Below are 22,143 nucleotides of genomic sequence, written 5' to 3'. Positions count from 1 at the left end.
AGGGGGAGGGCTGGGGGGCATCGGGTGGGTGGCTCGATCCATGCCAGGTGCAGGGTCTGCTGGCTGGGTGCTGGCAGGCTTGCACCTGGCACAGGCACCATAGCAAGCCAGTGCCCCTTTAAGGGGTCCGGGGCCGGGAGGGGGGCAGAAGAGTTTCCCTGGTGTTGGCCAGAGTGGCCACAGGGAAACCTGGGGAGGGCTAGCCTCCCACTAGTTCGAATTAAGGGGCTACACACCCCTTAATTCGAACTAGTAAGTTCGAACTAGGCTTAATCCTCGTGGAATGAGGATTACCTAGTTCGAACTAAGCGCTCCGTTAGTTCGAATTAAATTCGAACTAACAGAACACTAGTGTAGCGCCTATGAAAGTTAGTTCGAACTAACATCCGTTAGTTCGAACTAACTTTGTAGTGTAGACATACCCTGAGTCATTAAATAGGCACAGGTCTGGATGGAATCGAGGTGGGTGCCAATGAATTCTAGGGATTGTGTTGGCTGAAAAGTGGACTTCTGGTTGTTGATAAGACGACCTAAAGATCTAAATAGGTCTTGAGCTATATATCTCATATGGAGAGTCTCCTCTGAAGACACCCCTTTATGAGGCAATCATTGAGGTAGGGAAACATAATCACACCCTGACGATGAAGAAAAGCAGCAACCACAGCTAGCATCCTGGAAAAAACTCGAGGAGCTGAAGATAGATCAAACGAAAGCACCCGGGATTGGAAATGCTCAGATGCTGTGGTGAAGCAAAGGAGTCATCTATGAGAAGGATGTATCGTCATATGAAAGTAAGCATCTTGCAGGTCAAGCACTGCAAACCAATCTCCCTCGTCCGGAGCTGGAATAATGGATACTAGGGTGACCATCTTGAATCACTGCTTTCTGAGGTACTTGTTGAGCTCATAAATCTAGGATAGGTCACCCTCCCGCACATTTCTCTATAAGGAAGTAATTTGAGTAGAAACCCTTGCCTTTTAATGGATCTGGCATTCTCTCAACGACTCCAATGGCCAACAGTTGGTGGACCTCTTGGGGTAGAAGATCCTTGTGAGAGGGGTCCCTGAAGAGGGGAAGGATGGGGGAAGCGAAATAACAGGATGGAGTAACTAGTAGTGATTATATCTAAAATCCATGAATCAGTTGTGATAGTAGCCTATTGATGATAGAAAGGGCATAAACGATTGTGAAATATGGCAGAGTGATTCTGGAGATGGGTGTGGGAAAGGTCGTGCAGGCCTCCGACCAAGACTTCATACCTGCTGCTTATTATTATGAGAAGCAGAAGGACGGTTGTTCTGTTGCCTCTTTCTCTGAATTCTTGGTCTGGAGTGGCCCTGATCAAAGGACCTGTTGGAGTTTCTAGAATAGGGAAATTCCAGTTGATGATGGTATGAATGATAAAGTGAGCATTGCCTGCACCTATATGGTGAGATATACATCCCCAGCATTCTAAGAGTGGTCTGGGAGTTCTTACTGCAATGTAGGACTTTGTCAGTTCTGGTGGCAAACAATTTATCCTTATCAAAGGGTAGGTCTTTGACCTTTCCCTGAAGCTCCTCATGCACACTAGTGGATTGGAGCCAAGAGGCTCTATGCATAACAATCAACGTAGCCATAGATCTTGTCCGCGGCATCCAATGATATTTGCAGGAATGTGTGGCCCGTTGTGTATCCCTCTTGCACTATGGATTTGAGTGTAGTATTATCAGGAAGATATTCCATGAGTTCTGTTAACCTGGAATAATTGTCAAAGTCATGGTTTGAAAGACGGCTGGCATAATTGGTCAGATGGAGCAATAACGTGGATGAAGAATAGACTGAAGGTTTTTAAGAAGCCGAAGTTGCTTGGCAGTGACCTCTGCAAATTGCACCTCCTAGGCTGCAGCCACCCTTTTGAATAGTTCTTGAAATTGTTTGAGGTCATCAATGGGGGAAACATTACCCAGCATGACACCCTGATCTGCAGATGATGAGGATTGGTCTATAGGGGACATATCTGAGTGTTGTATTTCCTCCTCCTCTGTAATTTGGCCCTTTTCCATTCCTCACTGAACTGGTACTGGAGAAGTGTGAGAATGTGGTGAAGGGGGCGGTTGCCTGGAAGATGGTGTACGAAGAGCGCTTGAATAACATCAAGAGACTGAACACTGAAAACATGGTGACCAATGGCTGTGATATTGCATAATATTCGATCCTCCAGGGAGGCAGGTATGAACATGGTATGAATGTGCGTGTATGTATCTATCATAATATGACCTGGTCAGGGAATGGTGTGTGGATGAGACACACTTATGTGTTTGTGAGAGAGACTGCGAACTGATGGCACCAGTGATCATAGAGATCGAACCAAGCCTCTGGACGATTGGGATGGAGATGGAGAAAGCTGCCTCGAAGCACTAGTGTGTGGTCCTGCTGGTGCTAGAGAGGCACAGTGATGAGTATGATGACATGTATACGGCGAACCATCTATGGGTGTCAGTGAACACAGCAGTGATGATAATGATGGCAGTGTTGGTGAGAAAGCTGGTTCCGGACTCAGGGAAGGGTGGGTGCAGTTTGTCTTTGCACAAGCCTTCATCGGCACCGGTTGGCTAACCGGCACTGCAGGTGCCGCTGAGGAAGGTTTATTGGCTTCTTTTGGTTTACTCAGTGCTGGAGGTTCTGACAGTGTTGGTACTGGCGTCTGTGCTGGTGTTGGGGAAATCAGTGCCATAGCAGTTTCATGGCAGATCTATGGTTCTACAGGCTGGTTACGCGCAGTGCCGGATGTTCCTGTTTATCGCCAGAGCTGATCTGGATTGATGTAGAGGCCAGCAAAGCCTGGTTGGTGAAAGCCTCTTTTTCAGCATGGCTTAGGCACTGGTGAACTTGCCTTGGATGACTCGGAATGAACAGCCAAGTCCTCCATATTTGAAGGCTGAAGTGCCTTATCGAAAAGGAACATGCAGAGCAGCATCTCCCTATCTTGATGAGCTCAGGCAGTTAACTTGCTGCAGTGAGGGCATTTTTGTGGAATATGCCCCTCACCAAGACAGCAAATGCAGGGAGAGTGTCCATCGGAGTTCAGGTTGGCCTTGTGTCATGTGCCATATTTTTTAAAACCAGGGAGCCGGTCATGGTTTGCCGAGTCATGTTTTCTCTTTCCTATCAGTTTATTCATCAATTTTTTGTTGTTGTTACTGATCTAACTAAAAAAAACCTTATAACTATTAAAACTAAGGGAAATAACAACCAACAAAGGCAAAAATCTGAAGTAACTGTCTGAGGAGAGCAGCTTACAGTACCGTCTACTGCCAAAGGTGGTAACAAAGGAACAAGGAGGGGCCAGGGTGCATGTATGAAGCAATAGGTATGAACAGCATGAGGCGCCTCGTGTGCATGTGCAGCCCAACTGACTACTCCTGTGCAAAACTCCATTCTGCAGCACTGGGGCGACCCGACACCTACAGTGAAGTACCCACGAGGACATCACTCAAAGAAGAATATAAGTTATTACTATCTTAATACTATATATTGAACTTACTTTGCAGCCTTTGATTAAGGCGATCAAGTGACTGAAGTATCTTCTGCTCTTCTAGTGATAATGCACTCCTGCCTCGTCTCTGGGCCTTGTTAAGCATCATGGTTTGTCCAGGTGGTTGCACCGTTTCCATAGCAGCCAGGATTTCACCTTCTGTAACGGATGTACCTGCTAGATTTTCTGCCAGCAAAAACTGGGCAGTGCTTTCTGAAACTAAACATTTTACAGAACTGGTCATACTCTGAACTTTTTCAAATTAGAATATTTTAAAACATCTAAACCTACTGGTTCTTTTCATGAATATGCTACACACAGAAATCCACATAACAATATTAATGTCACAAAGTCATGAAGACTTTAGGTTGTCTGTGTTCCTAATATGGGGGCAGAAGAAGATAAGGTAGAGTAGCCAGTCTTGCCAGCTTTACAGCCAGCTCATGGTGACATTCTGTGCCTGTACATGTAGCTGTAATACACTTAAAAATACAGTAGAGGAAGAGAGACTTGATTTTTTTCATGATGCTTTTCTAAATTCACCTATCAAATATATATGATGTTGTGATGTGCTACAATCTTTATTTTCATCAAATACACCGTACTTTGATTCATACTTATTAATGCTACAAAGCAAAAGCTGATATATAGTGCAAGTATTTTATCTATAACAAAAAGTGGAACTGAAATGAGCTACTGTACCTTCATCAGAATTAGGGTTGCCACTCACAGTTTTCACTGGTTCAAATTCACATTGAAATGGGCTTAGTTGTACAGTATGCACTGTATTCTGTAAAAATTGATCACTTAGAATAATATTTAACAATTATTTAAAATCTTAAGACTTCTAAAGCTTTTAAATGTTTTATTTAAATAAGGTAGGATATATTACGAAAATTAACAGGCTATGTGTTTTCAAGTTCAAAAGCTATTCTGAAAATCTGAGCAATTAAAAAGCTTTTTAAAGCACAAAAAATGTCTATATACCTTTGTCTATATTGTGGTTCACCTGCACTAAAGAAGTGTAATGGGGGGACCACAGTAACAAGAGACACTAGAGGCATTCTGTTTGACTACTGTTTTACACTTTTATTAGACTTAACAGAAATTTCAGTAGGAACACTGAGGGTTCAAAAGTTCTTGACAGATACCCTTTGACATTACTTCAAAATCTCTCTTAGGGTAAATAAGAATAGTCTAAGTAGTAATCTCATATATAAACTTTTCCAGACTTCTAACCATGTTCACTGGATAGCTTTGATTTCTACTACTGAATTAATAGTTGCTGGCAATGGTGGTGAAACTGACCACTGTGCAAAGGGCCAGCACAAAATCCCACATAAGCCTTCAAAACAGGACTCAAATAGGAATTAAGGACTGAACAGGCCTAATGCTGGCTCTTCAAACAGAACTGAATTTAATTCTGAATGAATATGGGTGTAAAAATTACTATGATTCAAAATTTGTTTCTATTCAATTCATATTCATAATAATGTTCATATTAAAGTTATTTACAAAGCTTCCAAGATGTTCTATTAGTGCTATATACAAACAAGAAATTTCCATCATTTTGCCAAAAATGTAAAAGAACTTGTACTAACATAGTTTGGTATTTTTATAGTCTCTAATGTATTTAGCTCTGAAATTAACTACAAGAAGCCTGGAGCTAATAACAAGAACCATGATGTAAACCATATCAGATTACTATAAACTAAATCATATTCCATTATATCACTACTACTACAAGTTTTTACAGCTACAGCAATATTTAATTTTGCTATGTATACTTTATATATACAAAATGAGGAACACAAAATGTTTTATGTGAAGAAACATTTATATTTGGAATAAACAATGATGCTTAATGAATCTCAAAACAGCTGTATGCCTTCTATAAAGGTTATATAGCAACATTTAGTTTATGTACTTTTGGTGACTGGTTTATAGCAGCAAAATCCCAAAATAAAATAATACATCTGTTGTAAGGGTACATAAAGAATTTTACTGTTACAATCTTTAAAATCTATTGAGAATCTTCAGAGAAATTATGTTTATGTTTGCAGAAATGTTGGACTTTCACATTCATTTTCAGAGAAAGATTCTTGGGACCTGTGACTTTTTTTTTGTAGTTTTCTGAAAGTGCTTATTTTTCACTGTAATCTGATAGACACTTAAGCCATAGGAAAATTCTGATTCCAGCAAAGTGACTTTTCTTCATGAACAAAAGGCTCTCTTAAATTAACAATACATAAAATAATCAAGTAACTATTTTTAGTAACTTTGTATGTTTGCTGGTGTTTTATAATAGCCATGAGACTATATATCTTGAAAAGAATTAAGTAAATGTGGACTCAATTGATTTTAGGCCTCAATTCTGCAGGCACTTACCACACTTTAACTTTATTCACATGAATAAGGTTAAATATGTTCAAGACTGGGGCTCTGGTTTTGCTTTCTCAAAAGTTTCATAAATCTTATAACATAAAGTTCTATTATGTGTAACTAGTACATGCAATTTCCATTCTCAACTGAAATTCAAAGTTAAGGTAAAATTATCCTCTCTATCATCAGTGTAGATTTCTGTTATACATTATGCATTTGTTTTTCATGAAGAGCTCCCCTATGTCCATGGAAAATTCCTGTGCAAAATAAATGCAGATTATTGAGTAGTGTTCTACAACAAAGAACAGATAGGACATTCTTCCTAAATTATTAGCTGCATATCAGTTCAGGCAGGGCTGGATTAAGACATGCTGAGGCCCTAAACTATGTCAAGTTTAAGAGACCCCATAGCATTACCAAAATGTGTATTATTCTAACAGAAAGGACAATGTAAACAGAAATAATAAAGTTTCAGATTTGCATATATATCTGTCTGTAGGTGAGGCTGCAACTAAAAACTCGTAATTTTTTTGTATTTAGAAGCCTCTCATAATCTGAGAGCATGTTGAAACTAGAGAGTTATTTATAAATAATTATTTGAAACAACAAGCTGGACTACCATAAGCATGGATTGAGAGAGAAGGAAAATTTGGGGGGGCAGGGAGGAGGGAAAGGAAGCAAAGAGATTTGAGAAAAGCAGGGAGAGAAACAGAGATTGAGGGAGAAATAAAGAAAGCAGTAGAAAAAAAGAGGAAAAAGAGAAAACTGTATCAATATAAAAGGGAAAAATGAAATGGGATATGAAAGGAGAAAAGCAAGAAGTAAAAACAGAAAAGGGAAAAAAAAGGCACAAAACCTTTGGATTGAAACATTTGTATTTAACATATTCATATTACATGCTTCCCCAGGCAAGAAAAAGAAACCAAAGAGAGAGAAACTTTAGCTGTGGTGCTGGAGGAAAAGAGCAGAAGAATCCTGATGATGAGCACAGTGCTGGGAAAAATGGAGAAAATGCATCTGCACCTTTATTTTGTTAATTAGGTACCGCATGATTTGTTGCACATATTTTTACATGTTTATCTGTACCTCTTATTAAATAATCTGAGAGTGTGCACCAGCAAGTTCTCTTAAATTAATCAGAATGCAGCCAGCCAACAGCAGGACATCAAGGAATTATCACATTGCTGTATCATCACCCAACAAACCAAATCAATGTATTTGTACCAATCATTCCTAAAGTAACCAGTCATGGAATCAAAGTTTCCTGTTTTAAAATAACATTGACTTACTTCAGTATTTATTTTCCATTACTCCTCTAACAAGTATGCAGCAGTAGGAAAATATTATTCTGTGACAACTTTTGACTGATATTTTCAGTTCAATGGCTCTAAAAATGATATTTACCAGTGCATGATGAGTGGATCTTCCTGCAGAGGCAACAATTTGTTTCCTCTGTTCTAATAGAGCTCTACGTTTATTTTTGCTGTTGTCAGAAATTTGTTTTTGTCTTATGACAGGAACGGCATCTAAAATTAGAAACATACAAAAGCAGCCAGTATGTAAAGGCAAGCTAAATACAGAGATGCAAAGATTATTGGAACTTTGATATTATGGAAGACCTCAGTAATGGAGGTTGTTCATAACTCTGAACAAAACATTCAAAAATTCTTTCAAAAATTTACAAACGGACATTGACTGAACACAGCTTTCAAACTTTACTGTGCAGAAGAAAAATATTGGCCTCCCCTCTTTTTATGTTAACACAATACTGTTATAACTAAGGGAGTGAAGGTGAAAAACCCACTGCAATCTATGTATCCCACAGACTATACCCACAGATTATGCCACACTCTCTCAAAGAAACTCAGGAACCACCGTATCAGCATTCTATACAACTAACAGAAGAAAATCAAGGAGGAGCTCTCAACATTAGAAACTGTCATAAAAAACCAAGGTTTTACACACACTTCATCTTTTCCAGACTTTACTAAAATTCGACAAACCACCTAAAAGGATCACTTCATCTCCCTTCAGAAGAAAAAGGACAATAAGCTATCCAAACTCCTACATGCTTCAGGATCTCTCATTCCCAATACTTTCAACTCACCTAGCAAAACTGTCAACCTATCCAACCACTCTCTTACCCCAGCAGAGGAATCTGTCCTATCTCGAGGACTTTCCTTCTGCCCCACTTCCCCTACTAATATGATTCAGTTCTGTGGAGATCTGGAAGCCTATTTTCACTGCCTCTACCTAAAGGAATATTTCCAACACACCGACGTACAACACACTGACCTTGCTGCTCCCCCCACCAATCCCACAAGAGTAAGGCTTCCATGTGGATCTGTACTAATGGTCATAACGAGAGTCTTGACTTCTACATAGACTGCTTCCGCAAACATGCTCAATGTGACATTGTCAACAAACAACATCATATAACATATAACCTCAGTCATACAGAACTCAATGCTATACATAGCCTCAAAAACAATTCTAACATCATAATCAGAGGCTAACAAAGGGGGTGCTGTAGTCATTATGAACAGAACAGATTATGAACAGGAGGCAACCAGGCAACTCACCCACACCATATTCTATAAGCCTCTCGCCTATGATCCCACTATCTGGCTATACTGACTCTCTCCTCAGACCCTATGCTACCAGCACTCCTAGTTATCTTCGAGACACCACCTACTTCCTGATGAAACTACAAAATATCAGTAATCTTCCTGAAAATACCATCCTGGCCACCATGGAAGTAGAAGCTCTTTATACAAACATTCCACATGGAGACGGATTACAAGCTATCGGGAACACCATTCCCGATGACAGCACTGCACACCTGGTTACAGAGCTCTGCAACTTTGTCCTCATCCACAACTACTTCCAATTCAGAGACAATTTGTATCTTCAAGTCAGTGGCACAGCCATGGGTACCTGCATGGCACCACAATATGCCAATGTCTTTATGGCTGATCTTGAACAACTTTTCCTCAGCTTTTGCCCCTAACACTCTTACTCGATTTATGCTACATTGATGACATCTTCATCATATGTACCCATGGGAAAGAGACCCTCGAAGAAATTCACAGTGATTTCAACAACTTCCACCCCACCATCAACCTCAGCCTGGATTAGTCCACAAGAAAGATCCACTTCCTTGACCCTACAGTACAACTAAACGGTGGATAAATTTCCACCACCCTATACCAGAAACCTACCGACCGCTATACTTATCTTCATGACTCTAGCTTCCATCCCAGACACATTTCTCAATCTACTGTGTACAGAAAAGCCCTAAGATACAACCGGATTTGCTCCAATTCTACAGACTGACACAAATAACTACAGGATCTATATATAACATTCTTAAAACCGAAATACTCACCCGGAGAAGTGAAAAATCAGATTGACAGAGCCAAAAGAGAAAAATGAACTACTTCAAGACAGGCCCAAAAGAGAAAACAACAATCCACAACTTAAACACCTCCAACACATTATCAATAATCTACAACTTATCCTGGAAAATGACTCCTCACTCAGAGGCCTTAGGAAAAAGGCCAATTCTTGCCTACAGACAGCCCTCTAACCTCAAACAAATTCTTTCCAGTAACCACGCAACACATCTCCATCATTATCATCCAGGAACCCACCCCTGCTATCAGCCCTGGTGCCTGTCCAGACATCTACATTAGCGATTTCATCACTGGATCCAATCACAGCCACCATTTAACTGCACATCCACTAATGTGATCTCTGCCATTAAATGCAGCAATGCCCCATTGCAATGTATATTGGCCAAACTGACTGGAATGTCTCTATGGAAAGAATATCTATGGACATAAATCAGATATCTGAAAAAGCAGTACACAAAGTATTGGAGAACACTTTAATCTACCTGAACACTCATTAATGGATCTCCAAGTCACCATTTTGTTTCAGGCCAATTCTACAAGCCAAATACACAGAAAAGGGTTGGAATTTAACTTCATTCACGTTTAATTCTTATGCAAATAGTATGAACAGGGACATTGGGTGGCTCGCACACTACCTTCCACATTCTAATGACTTGAACCAACCAGCCAATGGAGGTGCTAATTGTTCTTATCAGCCTCTTGTAACTATTTGAACCATCTACTCACTGTGTCTCTTTTTTTCCTCCTCCCACCCCTTCCCTTATTTATTCCTGGATCTGGACTTCTAATACTCCTGTCATCTGAAGAAGTGGGTTGTGCCCATGAAAGCTCATGATACTATCTACATATTTTGTTAGTCTTTAAGGTGCTACTAGACTATTTGTTGTTTTTTTAGTTTTTCTAGTTACAGACTAACTTGGCTACCCCTCTGAAGTTACATTACTGTATAGTATTGGGGAAGGAGAGGGGTTGTGTCTCTGCCTTTGTTTTTTGCTGCTGCCTGATTGTGTTCTGGTTCCAAATGAGGTGTGTGGTCGACCAGTTTGTAACTCTAGTGTTCATAACTCTGAGGTTCTAACATATAGTGTCTGATTCTTTATAAATATGTAGGGTTGATGAAAACTGAATAGTTAGCTAGCTTCTGAGATACTTGTGCAATGCAGCAATGTCTAACGACACGCCAAACAATAATTCCAATTTATAAGATAGGCAATATTTAGGAACAACTGTAGAACCTGACTATCCAGGGTAATCAGTGCTTCCTACTAAGGGCTGCATAGTCTCAGCTCCTATGTGAATCAACAGTAGTTAAGGGAACTCAGAACATTGCAGGGGATGTTCACTAGTTCACAGAATTGAATTCACTTGCCTAAGCTTCAACCCATGAGACTTTACTACCACTAATGTACATATTGGAGCTCCTTAGCTTTGTTTTATTTTGCCTTGCTCATTCATGAATATCTTTACTTGCTTTAATGTATTTAAAAGAAAAAACTCTATAGCCTTGCAGCAATTTCTTTCAGCTACATAATCCTAAACTAGATACTATGTTGCAAAATTAATTGTTTTCTTCAATGTTTTAATACATTTTCAAAACTCAGCTTCTAAATGGCACCTGAAGGGAAACATATGTTCATGTGTGGAATTTGCAATTGCAAATAAGGAACTTTCATACTCCCCAAACAGATATTATATGCCCATTTTGTATTTACACTTACTTGGTGTGAAAATGTGAGTTCTGCATGTGGAATTATGTATGTGTTTGGCCATTTTTTGTGTACATAGTTTGGTAAGCTTTTGAAAATTTGCTCCAGAATGTGTTTTGGTACTTTTAACAGTGTTTTCTCTGTTGCTTTACTACAGTGATCTCTAACAAATAAAGTCTCTTACCATTTGATGAAGAAGAGAAAAATCCACTCATTCCAGGTGATTTAAAACTGGTCAGAAGGCTTCCACCATCAATAGTAATGTGGGATATGTTAGTTTTAACAGGTTGCAAGTTAGTGCTATAGGAATTATTATAATGAGCATCGTAATGCTGGAAATCACCTGAAAGGAAACTGAATGTAATGAAATTGTATTTGTTATATACCAAGGAACTTTATACATTTTAAAATGAATACATTTCTGAAAAACAGTAAGTTGGAAGTAAGCTTCTTGATCTGCACCAAGATTAGTTTCAGCTGGTAAGTAACCCAAGATGTATTTAGTGCTATAAAGAAACAATGGACTGAAATTTTAGCAAGACTTATACAATACACTAACAGAATATATTACCTGTTCTGCTCACTCCCTCTGGGGCATCTGGCATTGGCCACTGTTGGAAGATAGGATACTGGACTACATGGACCTTTGGTGTGACCCAGTATGTCTGTTTTTATATACTATTACAAGCCCAATTCTTAAGGGACATGGAAGCTCTATACTTTAATAGAAGGGGGCTTTGCACCAGTCTGAATGATCCACAGGATGGCCACAACAATATGGTAGGAGGCATAAAGTGACTGCTGGTACATGAAGTGGAGTTGGAGGAGTCATGGACTCTGCCTCTTGAAGAGGTTGCAAGGCTGGAAAACTACACAAAAGCTCAGCTAAGTACAGTGCAGCTAGGGTGCAGAGGCGATACTTGGAAAGCATTTATAAATATATAATAATCAGTTGAAATATGCTTTCTAAGTTCATTAGCAAGAAGATATGATTTATTCTCTTAAATTTTCTTGTGTACCTCTATATTAATGTTCCCAGAAAACATTTTATTAGAAATTTCTTCTACTTTTTTTTACTCTATTAATATGGGCAACTTTCTTTGAAATGTTCTCTATGTTAACAAGACAGAGTCTTCGCAAAACCCAAAATTTATAGTGCAATCATTTTAAAAACATAGTAGATTTATAGCTTTTTCATGAGATCCTATCACATTTTTCCAGATGATAGTGGCCAGCAGATGGCAAGCTATAGTTTATCATGTAAAACTTACTCATTTTACTATTAACTTGTTCTTGGTTTTCCTTCGCTCACATCTATTTGTTTCATCTACCTCTCTTTTTAATAATCCAAATTGTAATCTTTTGGGAGCAGGGATTTTCTTTTTATTTAATGCTTTTAACACATTCAAAGTCATGGGCCCTGATCTCTGAGTAAGGCCTCTAAGAGCTACTACAATACAAATAGATAATAATAATAATAAGAAGAAGAAAAGTAGAAACTCTTCACACTGTTATGTAAAAGGATGAAAACAGTATATGTAACTGAAAGCAAGAGTCTATTATTATTTTAAAACTTCCTATTTTGAAGGGGAAAAAAAAGCAAACAAAACAAGAATGCTTCTTACCAGCAGCATAATCCTTTTCAGCTAGGGCACTATGCACACCCTGCCACAAAAGTTGTATTTCTTCATCAGTTGGTGTACGATCAAGACGTAGTCCATTTTCTGCCCATACAGGATTCCTTTTTATACAAGTTTTCAAGCTGTCTTCCTGGGCAATTGTCTGAATATTATTTACAGTATAATTTGTCTGTTCCAAAGGCTCACTTGGAGATACATTGTAGGAAGGCGGAGGTGCCATCACAGAGACAAAGTTAGAACTACAAGTAATATTCTTATTATTTTCTACAATGGTTCTATTTAAAACATGATCTGCTGACAAAACATGTGTTGCATTTATATAGTTACCATTTGTAGTGTTAGGCTGAAGATTGGAAGAACTCAGTGATTGACATGTAGTGTCTGTTACATTTTGATCTGTCCTGTTGCCTGGTAAGGGTTTTGATGGTGGATGAGGTACAATGATTTTACCTTGAGCTTTTATAACCTTGTAAACTTCACTAGCAGTCTGTGGTCGGATTATAGTGCCCTTTCTGTTCTTAGGCATAAAACCTGACTGAGTTTTGGCAGATCTTGGTCTTTTGATTATCTTTGTCTTACCTTTGCGCAGATTACCTTTCTGAATTTTAGAGTCCCCACTATATACAGGGGGATTACTTTCATCACCTTTTGATGCCATCCAGGCTTGTTTGGCAAAGTGGTAACCTGTAGACAGAAAAGAACGCAGAGGCATACAGTCTCTTTCTGAACCTCCAGCAGCAACAGTTTTTGTGGATATCAGGGGATAATCCTGGTGATTTTCTGGGCAGACAGAATTTGTGGTGCAATCAGAAATACTTCTTAAATTATTGTTAGCAGCATTAAGTTTACTTTGAATATAAAATGGCTGCAATTGTACCTGAGATACTTCTCTGATGTTCTTTTCTGAAAACTTTTCATCATCTTCTAGTAGTATTTTGCCAATTTCATCAAACCATCTAAGTTTCTTATTGGTCTTTTGATTTTCTGCATCTTTTCCTTTTATTTTTGCCAATTCTAGACTGTCTCTGATAGAAGAGGCAGTTTGAGTCCCAAAACTGATCCTTCGGTTCATAACCACTGCTTTGAAACAATACTTTTCATATTTAGATTCTTTCTTTAAAATGCTTTTGGGCAATTTCACTCCCTTTCGGTCATTCATGTTATTTATCAGATATCTATGATCGTCAGACAAGTCACAGTTAAACTTTGCATTAGACAAAGGTGACATGGTTTCAGACACAATTCCCTTTTCTTTTTTGTCCTCTTCTTGATCAATGTTGCACAAAATGGAAGCATTAGATGTACCTTGAAATAAAGGTGACCCCTGATTAACATCATTAACATATTTAATGTTTTCATCTTTCATTTCTGGCAAATTGTCTCGATTATCAGTACATGGCACCATATTTGTATCTTTGCCCTTTTGGAAAGGATTAGTTGACAAAGTATTGTTGGAAACACCAGCTGAATTCCATTGTTTTGGAGGCAGGATTACAGTTGTTGCCATAGGCTGATTAGAGGTTTGTACTGATGAGGTGGTTGGTCTCTCTTGGGTTAGTTCAGAACTCTGTTCCCGTACAGAATCTGAAACTCTTTCTTTTGGAGCAAGATCAGATGTGGCCCAAGTTTTGCTGGATTTGAACAAAGGGATAACAGTGGCTAATGAACTCTCTTTATTAACTATTTCAGATGATGGAACTTTCAACAGGCTGTTTTTTTCATCTTTTCTATTTTGAATAAAAGTACATGGACTGGTTACAAAGGTTATTTGATTATCAGAAGTACATATCTCTGTTGCTCTTTTTTCTGTTCCCCTAAGAACAAATGATATCTGTTTTGAATTGTGTATATTTTCAGCAGGAGTTGTAACATTTTGTTTAGCTAAAGTGTCACGAAAAGGAGTGTTTACCTCATTATTTAGAATATCTAAATTTTTCAGCCAATTATTTACATGCTGATTTTTAGAAAAAGTTATTTCAGGTGTATCAAGAAAACTCTCATTCAAAGTCTGTGATTTCTGTGAACTATAGGATGTAGAGTCATTCCACTGTGTAGTCAAAGATATTTCACAGGGTGCTGTATAATTTTCATTTTGTTTTCCTGCCTCAAGACTGTCCAGGCTTGACAAACTGTCATAATTTGTTGTTTGGTTGTTGACTTCTTGGTGAAAATTCTGAAACACAGAAGTAAAACAGGTCTTGTTACAGTCTTAAAATGTTATGGTATTGATTTGTATAGTTTTGTTCTTTTATATTAGTTAAAGCTTAGGGTATAACCAGACAAATACTTATGTAGTCCCCTTAATAAAGGGGCCTCTGTTTTATTCTGAAAAGACCCTGTGTGCTACAATCTAGACTACAATTCCCATGAGCCCTTGGGAAAAAAACAGGAAGGATGGACTCTTGTGTGTGAGAGGAGGCTCTCTCCATGTGCTTGAAGAAAGAGGCCTAGCAGTCTTGGACTCTGTCTTGCAGTTTGGAACCAAAGGGAGAGCCAGGCTGCTGCCAAGGACATTGATCCAGTGCAGGGGCTGTTGGATGCAGCTACAGACCGTTGCCTGTTGAAACTGGGAGGTAGCAGGCTGCTTTCTATAGGCCCAGCATGAGGCAGTAAGTTTTGGGCATTGTTGGAAAAGTCCTGCCTGAGACAGAGCTGCTGTTTAGCCTGGACCAAATCTTCACTACAGCTGCAACATCAGCGCACCAACGCAAGCAAGTCTGGGACTGAGTCTAGGGGTGTCTATTAGTACAAATGGTAGCTGTATAAGCTTCAATTATTGTTATGTGTTTTGTTAATGCTATTCATTTCTAATTCTGTTAATCCCTGTTTATTTAAGTTAAGTAAAGATTGTTTATGTTAAAGTATTCTATTAGATGTATATGATTTGTAGTTGTTGTTTTGGATCCATATTATAGTTGGAATGAGTATATTCCTGGAGGCTCTCAAGGCACACCAGTGTGTGTACAAGGCCAGCCAGGTGGAGGCACCGCCATTTTACATTCATTGCCAGCAAGGGACTGCAGCAAGGGGGTGGATAGGGCTTTCCCCAACTAAACACCATCACCACTGGGGTGCTCAGGATCTCTTTTAGGTTAAAACATTAGGCACCCAGGCACACCTGTGAGTGTGACCTGCTCCCCAGTAACTCGGGGAGGAAAAAGGGGGTTACACTTACTATACTTTCTGCAGAGTAATGGAAGTTATTTTAGCACTTGTGTTCACAGCATCATCAAGCTCAGAGCCCCGGTGGCTGTCCCTCCATGTAGAAGATTGGAAGGCTATGCCAGCCACTTCTGGGAACCACATGGAGCTGGGCAGGGAGCCTGTCAGCCCTGCAAACCAATTTTTTAATGGCCCAGTCACCAGTACTGACTGAAGCTAAGAAGGTCCCTTTTTGACAGGGTTTCCTGGTTAAAAACTGGATTATATGGCAATCCTAATTATGCTCTGGTGAAAAAAACAGTAGCAGATGCATTAAGAATAAAAGAGTGAACACCTTTTTTTGACTTGTAACTTTAAAGTAAAACATTTGCAAACTGTAAAAAAACGGGACTAATTGAGGTAAGAAATTATATCTCCTTTAATAATCATGTTGGAATCACTGAATTTCTGAAAGCTTATTAAAGAAACCACAAAAAATTGTTTGTTAATATGTAAGCACACCTTTTCCCAGAAAACTGCTATTTATTTTAATACTGATAATGTTATTGTTAAAATACAATATTGAATATTTTAAAGTTGCTCAAAGATTTTTCAATTGCAAAATACAAAAATTTTGAGAGCCCTTTTGATATACAAGTATCTTGAAAGAATTTTTATGGTTGTATTAAATCTTATCTTGCACTAAATGTTCAGATCCCAGTGCAGGCTTATATTATAATCATGATCCGAGATAAATAAACCAAATACAAGAACAAAGAATCAAATGTAGGCAAAGATCCCTTTAGAGAACATTCTCAAATGAAGACTATTCAAACTGGTGTCTTTCTAGTAAAACAGAATATATAGAGCTTTGTTAGTTACTTATTAACTTTTCCTTTTAGACAAATTATATTTTTAACCTCTGTTTGAACTTCACAGCTGAAGAAAGAAGGACAAAAAAATCCTCTCTCAATTTTCTACATAAGACCATACCTTTGGACTAGCTGTAGTGTTTCCAGTTAGGAAAAAAATGCAACAAGAAATCAAGGACCTTATGCCCATTTACACCTGGTCTCCACCTAAAGTTATATCAGTTTAACTAAAAGGTGTACTTCTAAACTGATTTAGTTAAACTGGGGCAGAACTCTGAGTGGACACTATTATATCAAAGTAAACTTGGCACATATTAGTTTAGTTACATTTGTAAATTTATAGGTTGAAATCTAAGTTGCTAGATACATTTTTAACTGATAAAACTGTGCCCACTCAGTAGTTTGCTTGAAAATTTCAAACAGGAGTTGCTATTGTGTTTATATGTATGAATTATTTTCTCCCAATCCTCAGAATAATTCCTGATACAGATCATCCATGTAATTTCATTTAAATCAATTCCCTAAAAACAGTTTAGTAGCTAAATAAGTTGAGGCTTTCTTGATTTACAAATACACCTGCGTTGAAGAGAATGAACTAGTAGATTTTTTCCATTTCTAATTAATGTGTATTGTAGAGAGTACTATAATTTGAACATCTGAGTGGGAACAAAAATAGTAGACAATAATGTTAACAGTTTCTGTGATGTGTAAATAAAGGATTGTGTGCATTTTAATACAGGTTGGATCTCTCTGGTCCCAGATGAGGGCATTTGCCAGACTAGGGGAGATCATTTCTGGCCCTCGTGCTGCTGGCCTAACCCCCTGCCATATCTCCCCCAGGTTTCCTGGCTCCCCCAGTAGTCCAGCGGAGTCACGCGCTAGCTCCCAACCACCCATAAGCCCTAATGTGCCGCACACCAGGCTTCCCGGCTCTTGTTGTCATTTCCCCGCAGCCCAGCAGGGCTGTGCGTCACCCTCCCATTCCCTGTAGTGCACCTGGATTCTCTGATCTTGGAACATCCATGGTCCTTCTGGACACAGATGTTGCCGGACCAGAGTGTTTATAGAGGTGCAACCTGTAGAAAAGTTATGAGAATCTCTTCTACTGTAAGTCTCAGATGGTTAGCCAAGGTAGTCTGTAACTTAAAAAACAACCAGTAGTCCTGTGGTACCTCAGAGTATGTCTACACTACAGCACTAATTCGAACTAACTTAATTCGAATTAGTTAATTCGAACTAAGCTAATTCGAAATAGTGCATCTAGACCTAAAAACTAGTTCAAATTAGCATTTTGCTAATTTGAACTAGCATGTCCACATTGAGTGGACCCTGAACCGAGGTTAAGGATATCCGGAAGCAGTGCCGGCAGGGCATCAGATTAGGACTTAGAGCATGGAGCTGCTGTCTCAGGCTAGCCGAGGGCTGTGCTTAAAGGGACCCGACCCCCACCCCGGACAGACAGTTCTCAGGGGTTCCCCACTCGCTTGTCTAACTCGATGAGGGACAGCAAAGTAGTCCTGGCTTGGAGTGCCCTGAGTGCCCACACTCGGCACATCACAGCACTTGGCCATCAGCCCGGCTGAACTTGCTGCAGGCTGCCATCTGGGGGGGAGGGTTAATCGGGGGGCTGCAGGAGAGCTTCCACCCCGAGGAGCTCGCAGAGCCACCCCAGTCCTCCCCATCGGGGGCTCGTACCCCATTCCTCCCTCACCTCCTTCCACTTACCCCTCCCTAGCCCCCCTTCCTGATGTACAAAATAAAGGACATGTGTGTTCAAAAATAGAAACTCTCTTTATTGAACAAAACTCGGGGAGACTGGGAAAAGGAGGTGGGAGAGGGGAAGAGAGAGGGTTGGAGAGGGGGGGAGTAAACCTGGGAGGAGGGAGCTGGAAGGGGGAAGCCAGGGGAAGAAGGAGGAAGGGACCTTAGCAAGTTAGAGATGACCTTAGCAAGTTAGAGAAATGGTCAGAGGTAAACAGAATGAAGTTTAATAAAGAGAAATGCAAAGTGCTCCACTTAGGAAGGAACAATCAGTTCCATACATACAAGATGGGAAGCGACTGTCTAGGAAGGAGCATGGTGGAAAGGGATCTAGGGGTCATAGTGGACCACAAGTTGAATATGAGTCAACAGTGTGATGCTGTTGCAAAAAAAGCAAATATGATTCTAGGTTGTATCAACAGGTGTGTTGTAAGCAAAACTCGTGAAGTCATTCTGCCGCTCTACTCTGCACTAGTTAGGCCTCAGCTGGAGTACTGTGTCCAGTTCTGGGCACCACATTTCAAGAAAGATGTGGAGAAATTGGAAAGGGTACAGAGAAGAGCTACAAGAATGATTAAAGGTCTAGAGAACATGACCTATGAAGCCAGGCTTCATGAACTGGGCTTGTTTAGTTTGGAAAAAAGAAGATTAAGGGGGGACATGATAGCAGTTTTCAAATATCTTAAAGGATGTCACAAGGAGGAAGGAGAAAATTTGTTCCTCTTGGTTTCTGAGGACAGGACAAGGAGTAATGGGCTTAAAGTGCAGCAAGGGAGGTTTAGATGGGACATTAGGAAAAAATTCCTAACTGTCAGGGTGGTGAAATATTGGAATAAATTGCCAAGGGAGGTGGTGGAATCTCCCTCTCTGGAAATATTTAAGAACAGGTTAGATAGACATCTGTCAGGGATGGTGTAGACGGAGCTTGGTCCTGCCTTGAGGGCGGTGGGCTGGACTCGATGACCTCTCGAGGTCCCTTCCAGTCCTATGATTCTATGATTCTATAAGTATCAAACTATGGCATGCCATATCTTCAGTACTGTGTACAGATGTGATCTCCTCACCCCAGAAAAGATATTTTGGCCTTGGAAAAGGTTCAGAAAAGGGCAACAAAAATGATCAGGGGTTTGGAACAGGTCCCATATGAAGAGAGGCTTAAGAGACTGGGACTTTTCAGCTTAGAAAAGAGGAGACTGAGGGGGATATGATAGAGGTCTATAAAAGCAGGAGTGGTGTGGAGAGGGTGCATAAAGAAACGTTCTTCATTAGTTCCCATAATAGAAGCACTAGAGGACACCAAAGGAAATGAATGGGTAGCAGGCTTCAAACTAATAACAGAAAGTTCTTCTTCACAAAGCAAATGGTCAACCTGTGGAACTCCTTACTGCAGGAGGCTGTGAAGGCTAGAACTATAACAGAGTTTAAAGAGAAGTTAGATAAATTCATGGAGGTTGGGTCCATGGAGTGGTATTAGCCAGGGGGTAGAAATGGTGTCCCTGGCCTCTGTTTGTGGAAGGCTGGAGATGGATGGCACGAGACAAATGGCTTGGTCATTGTCTTCAGCCCATCCCCTCCAGGGTACCTAGTGTTGGCCTCTGTCGGCAGACAGGCTACTGGGCTAGATGGACCTTTGGTCTGACCCAGTACGGCCATTTTTATGTTCTTATGTTCAAAGCTCATGGTCGGGGGTCTCACTGGACCACCCTGATTTTCATGCAAACCTGCTCCTGGGTGGCCAGGCTGGCAGCTATCCTGCCCTAGACGGCCACTTTCCTGTGCCTAGTGCGGACATCGTGGATGAGGTCCACGATCTCCGCACTAGACCAGGTGGGCGCCTGCCTCTTGTGGCCCCGGGCAGGCTCCTGGGAGCCGCCAGCCTGGTCCCAGGAAGAGGCGGAGGGCTGGGTGGCAGCGGGTGGCTGGCTAATGCCGTGCCAGGTGCAGGGTCTGCTGGCTGGGTGCTGGCAGGCTTGCACCTGGCATGGGCACCGTAGCCAGACCGTGCCCTTTTAAGGGCTCCGGGGCCTGGAGGGGGCAGAAGAGTTTCCCTGGTGGTGCCCAAAGTGGCCACCAGGGAAAGCTGGGGAGGGCTAGCCTCCCACTAGTTCAAATTAAGTGGCCACACAGCCCTTAATTCGAACTACTTAATTCGAACTAGGTGTTAGTCCTCGTAGAATGAAGTTTACCTAGTTCGAATTAAGCGCTCTGCTAGTTCGAATTAAGTTCGAACTAGCGGTTTGTATGTGTTGCGCCTATTAAAGTTAATTCGAACTAACGTCTGTTAGTTTGAATTAACTTTGTAGTGTAGACATACCCTCAGAGACTAACAAAAACTGCATATAGTATCATGAGTTTTTGTGGGCAGAACCCACTGAGCTGATTTTGAAATAGTTATTTTGAAATAGCGTTAGTGTAGATGCTCCGGTGCTGCTAATTCGAAATAATTAGCCTCTGGAGGCCTCTTGCAGCTGCAGCTCTGACCGTTCCTGGCCACATCTGGCATCTCCACTGCTCTCCTTCTCCTGTGGAGATTAAAACTCCGGGCAGCAGAAGGGCTTCTTGCACATGGCTAGCTTTGCAAGCCCCATGCAAGACAGAAACCAGTGAGGGAGCCATGAGTCTTCCATGGCTGCCAGCACTACTGCAGCTACCTCGGCTGCCACTGCCCAGGGACACACGAGAGCTCCAGCCTGAATTGATGCTGAGATCCTGGACCTCACTGATGTCCGGGGGAGGAGACCAATCTTCAGGATCTCTGCACCAGAAAGAGGAATGAAGAGGTCTACAGCCGGATCATAGTCAGCCTGGCCAACAAAGATCACACTTGGATACTTGACCAGGTCCAGATGAATATTAAAGAGTTCTGACAGGCCTACCACAAGGCCACGGAGCAGAGCAGTTGCTCTGGGGCAGCTCCACACAGCTGCCGCTAATTCAACTAGCTGGATGCCATCCAGTCACCTCTCACACTTCATCGTGGAGTCCATCCAGGACATGCCCAACATCAGCCTGGAGAAGGAGGAGGAGGCAGCCAGCCAGGTGACCATGCTGGCCAGGATATGATCCTCACCCTGGAACCAGTCTCTCCACCTTCCCAGGATGTCTCCTAGGCTTTAGACGAACCCGGGGAAGGCACTTCAGGGGAGTTCTATAACTTTCTCTATCTAAACTTGGGAGCAGTCTGTGAAGGACTGCAAGGTCCTCCCTTGGCCTACAGGTTGCACAACAGCCTGTGCATATCGAGTTCCAGTCCAGAGCACTCAGTTCCATGATGCTTTCATACAGGAACCCCTTGATCCTTCTCACAGGACTCCTGGAGAGGCCTGCCTTGTTCCAGTCTCCATGGTGAGACACCTACCCATGACAAGCCACCACTAAGGAGTCTGGGGTCGTGGAACCACATAGCAGTGCCGCACATGGCACAGAGTCATGCCCTCCCTCAGGCAGCATCTGCTCCTGACCAAGCATGGTGATTTGGAGGAAATGGATCCCATGCATGGGAACCTGCCAGCAAGAGGAAGAAGAGGGGAACCCAGTAACAATTTGTTCAGCAAGCAGTGTGTGCCATTCACACACACCTTTTCCCAATCCTTCCCCCTCCAGTGGGCATGGATATTTATTTATTCATTTATTTATTTAAATATTTTTACCCCGCCTTTCTATTTAAAATATTCAAGGCGGCTTACAACAAAAAATACAAATATATAT

The 22,143-nt window shown here is 40.9% G+C and overlaps 1 protein-coding gene across 2 annotated transcripts in view; it reads right to left on the bottom strand.

Moving 5' to 3' along the window:
* Positions 1-22,143, bottom strand: part of CEP126 (centrosomal protein 126) — a 73,042-nt gene that overhangs the window by 23,647 nt on the left and 27,252 nt on the right. For both annotated transcript variants that reach the window (XM_075919283.2, XM_089775743.1), the window contains exons 6-10: positions 12,647-14,834; positions 11,206-11,364; positions 7,304-7,425; positions 4,220-4,307; positions 3,527-3,736 (exon numbers count right to left, since the gene is read on the bottom strand). In XM_075919283.2, the coding sequence (XP_075775398.2) occupies positions 3,527-3,736; positions 4,220-4,307; positions 7,304-7,425; positions 11,206-11,364; positions 12,647-14,834 (2,767 nt within the window). The remainder of the gene's footprint in view (positions 1-3,526; positions 3,737-4,219; positions 4,308-7,303; positions 7,426-11,205; positions 11,365-12,646; positions 14,835-22,143) is intronic.

The sequence above is a fragment of the Pelodiscus sinensis genome, chromosome 1, assembly GCF_052426305.1.
Source record: "Pelodiscus sinensis isolate ZL-2025 chromosome 1, ASM5242630v1, whole genome shotgun sequence".
NCBI lineage: Eukaryota > Metazoa > Chordata > Testudines > Trionychidae > Pelodiscus > Pelodiscus sinensis.
Note: the sequence above shows the minus strand (reverse complement) of the source record. Positions and strands in the feature narration are given on the sequence as shown.